At 45.7% G+C, this 1,454-nt stretch overlaps 1 protein-coding gene across 1 annotated transcript; it reads left to right on the forward strand.

Annotated features, from left to right (window-relative positions):
- Positions 1 to 1,203: 1,203 nt before the first annotated feature.
- Positions 1,204 to 1,452, forward strand: PPTG_06115 (hypothetical protein; the record flags this gene model as incomplete). Its single annotated transcript, XM_008899910.1, has 1 exon — positions 1,204 to 1,452. The coding sequence occupies one exon, from the start codon at positions 1,204 to 1,206 to the stop codon at positions 1,450 to 1,452; it is 249 nt and encodes an 82-aa protein (XP_008898158.1).
- Between the last annotated feature and the right edge of the window lie 2 nt (positions 1,453 to 1,454).

Consider the following 1,454-nt stretch of genomic DNA (forward strand, 5'->3'; position numbering starts at 1 on the left):
ACCAGTGCGACGACCTGGAATCGCATGTGCGACGGCTGCATTAAATAAATTACGCTTTTGGATGAAATTTATTAATACGTTTGCTTACTTACCGTAAAAGTCAACTCCCGTGCGACAAACGGTTACAGTTCGACATCACCAAATGTTGGGTCGACACCCCTTCTTCTAGAGTATGAAATGATTCTGTTGATTGGATCGCCAGTCAAACAAATAATAAAAAAGTATTGAATAATACTGTAGAAAAACGATTTTTTGTGAAAGCAAACAAAAGCGCATTTCATTCATCAAAGCTTTCGTCTTCAATGTCCGAAGCATCATCGACAATAGCAGCTTCTGGCAGTGCCGGCAGGTACGTTGCAAAGTCATCGGACACATCTCTAGGACCTATAGGAAGCAGTTTTGCCTTTCGAAAACCTTTTACAATGTCTTTTTGCCTTGACCATGTCCGATGCTTTCGCTACCAAGAAAGATAGCATCACACGGCGTTCTGCTGTAGTTACGCAAAGTTTGCGGTTTTTCTCATTTCTGAAACATATTCAAGAAGCCTAGACATCACAGCTAATAGATTACAAAAAATATGAACTAGAAAATGAAAAAAGCCCAAACCTCTTTTCTAAATCAGGATAGAGCACTCACTGTGCCTCATGTGCCTTTGGATTTACGTAGAACTTGCTTCCATTATTCTTGTCACCTTCTAGATTTGTCTTTTGCTTTCTCCAGCGGTATACAGACGAGCGATGCACGCCCATCTGTACTGCGACAGTGGCTACAGAGTTTGCTTTTGAGGCATAAAAAACCTCGTAAGGTTTTTTAAATGATTTGATTGTTACCGCTAATCGGTGTCGCACTGGAGCCGACTTTTACGGTATTGTTTTTTTTAGAGAATGAATTTTTGAGAGCTTCTAAACGAGGAAACTGATGCCCAGCGCACTTGCAACGTATGCCACTGCGTGTTCTCTCGCTCGTGTCGCTTACGACGCCACCAGCAAGGATCATGTAGAGGAACATCCACTGGGCTCAGGCAACTATGCCCAGTGTGTTGACAGTGGGTCCGCGGGAATCGCCACCACCTCACGCGTCATCAGCGATCTTCGCGTTGTCGGACGCATGCAGATCGAATCGAGCATCGAAATCAGATGGATCAGGTGCGCCGGGAGAGAGATGCGGCATGGCATCGCAACATACGCAACGGTCGTGAGCGTGATGGATTGGTTGAAGATCCAGAACAGAGCGAAGAGCCAGGACAAGGTGAAGCGTCAGGTCAAGTTGAAGAGCCAGGACAAGTTGAAGAGACAGGACAGGGTGATGAGACAGGATATGGTGGTGAACCAGGACATGTCGAAGATCCAGAACAGTTGGGTCAGGGTGATGAGCCAGGACAAGTTGAAGAGCCAGAACTGTTGGAGCGACTGCTACAAGTCAGTGATGACGATGCACCTGCACATGCTCTGATC

The sequence above is a fragment of the Phytophthora parasitica genome (assembly GCF_000247585.1).
Source record: "Phytophthora parasitica INRA-310 unplaced genomic scaffold supercont2.8, whole genome shotgun sequence".
Classification (NCBI taxonomy): Eukaryota; Oomycota; class Peronosporomycetes; order Peronosporales; family Peronosporaceae; genus Phytophthora; species Phytophthora nicotianae.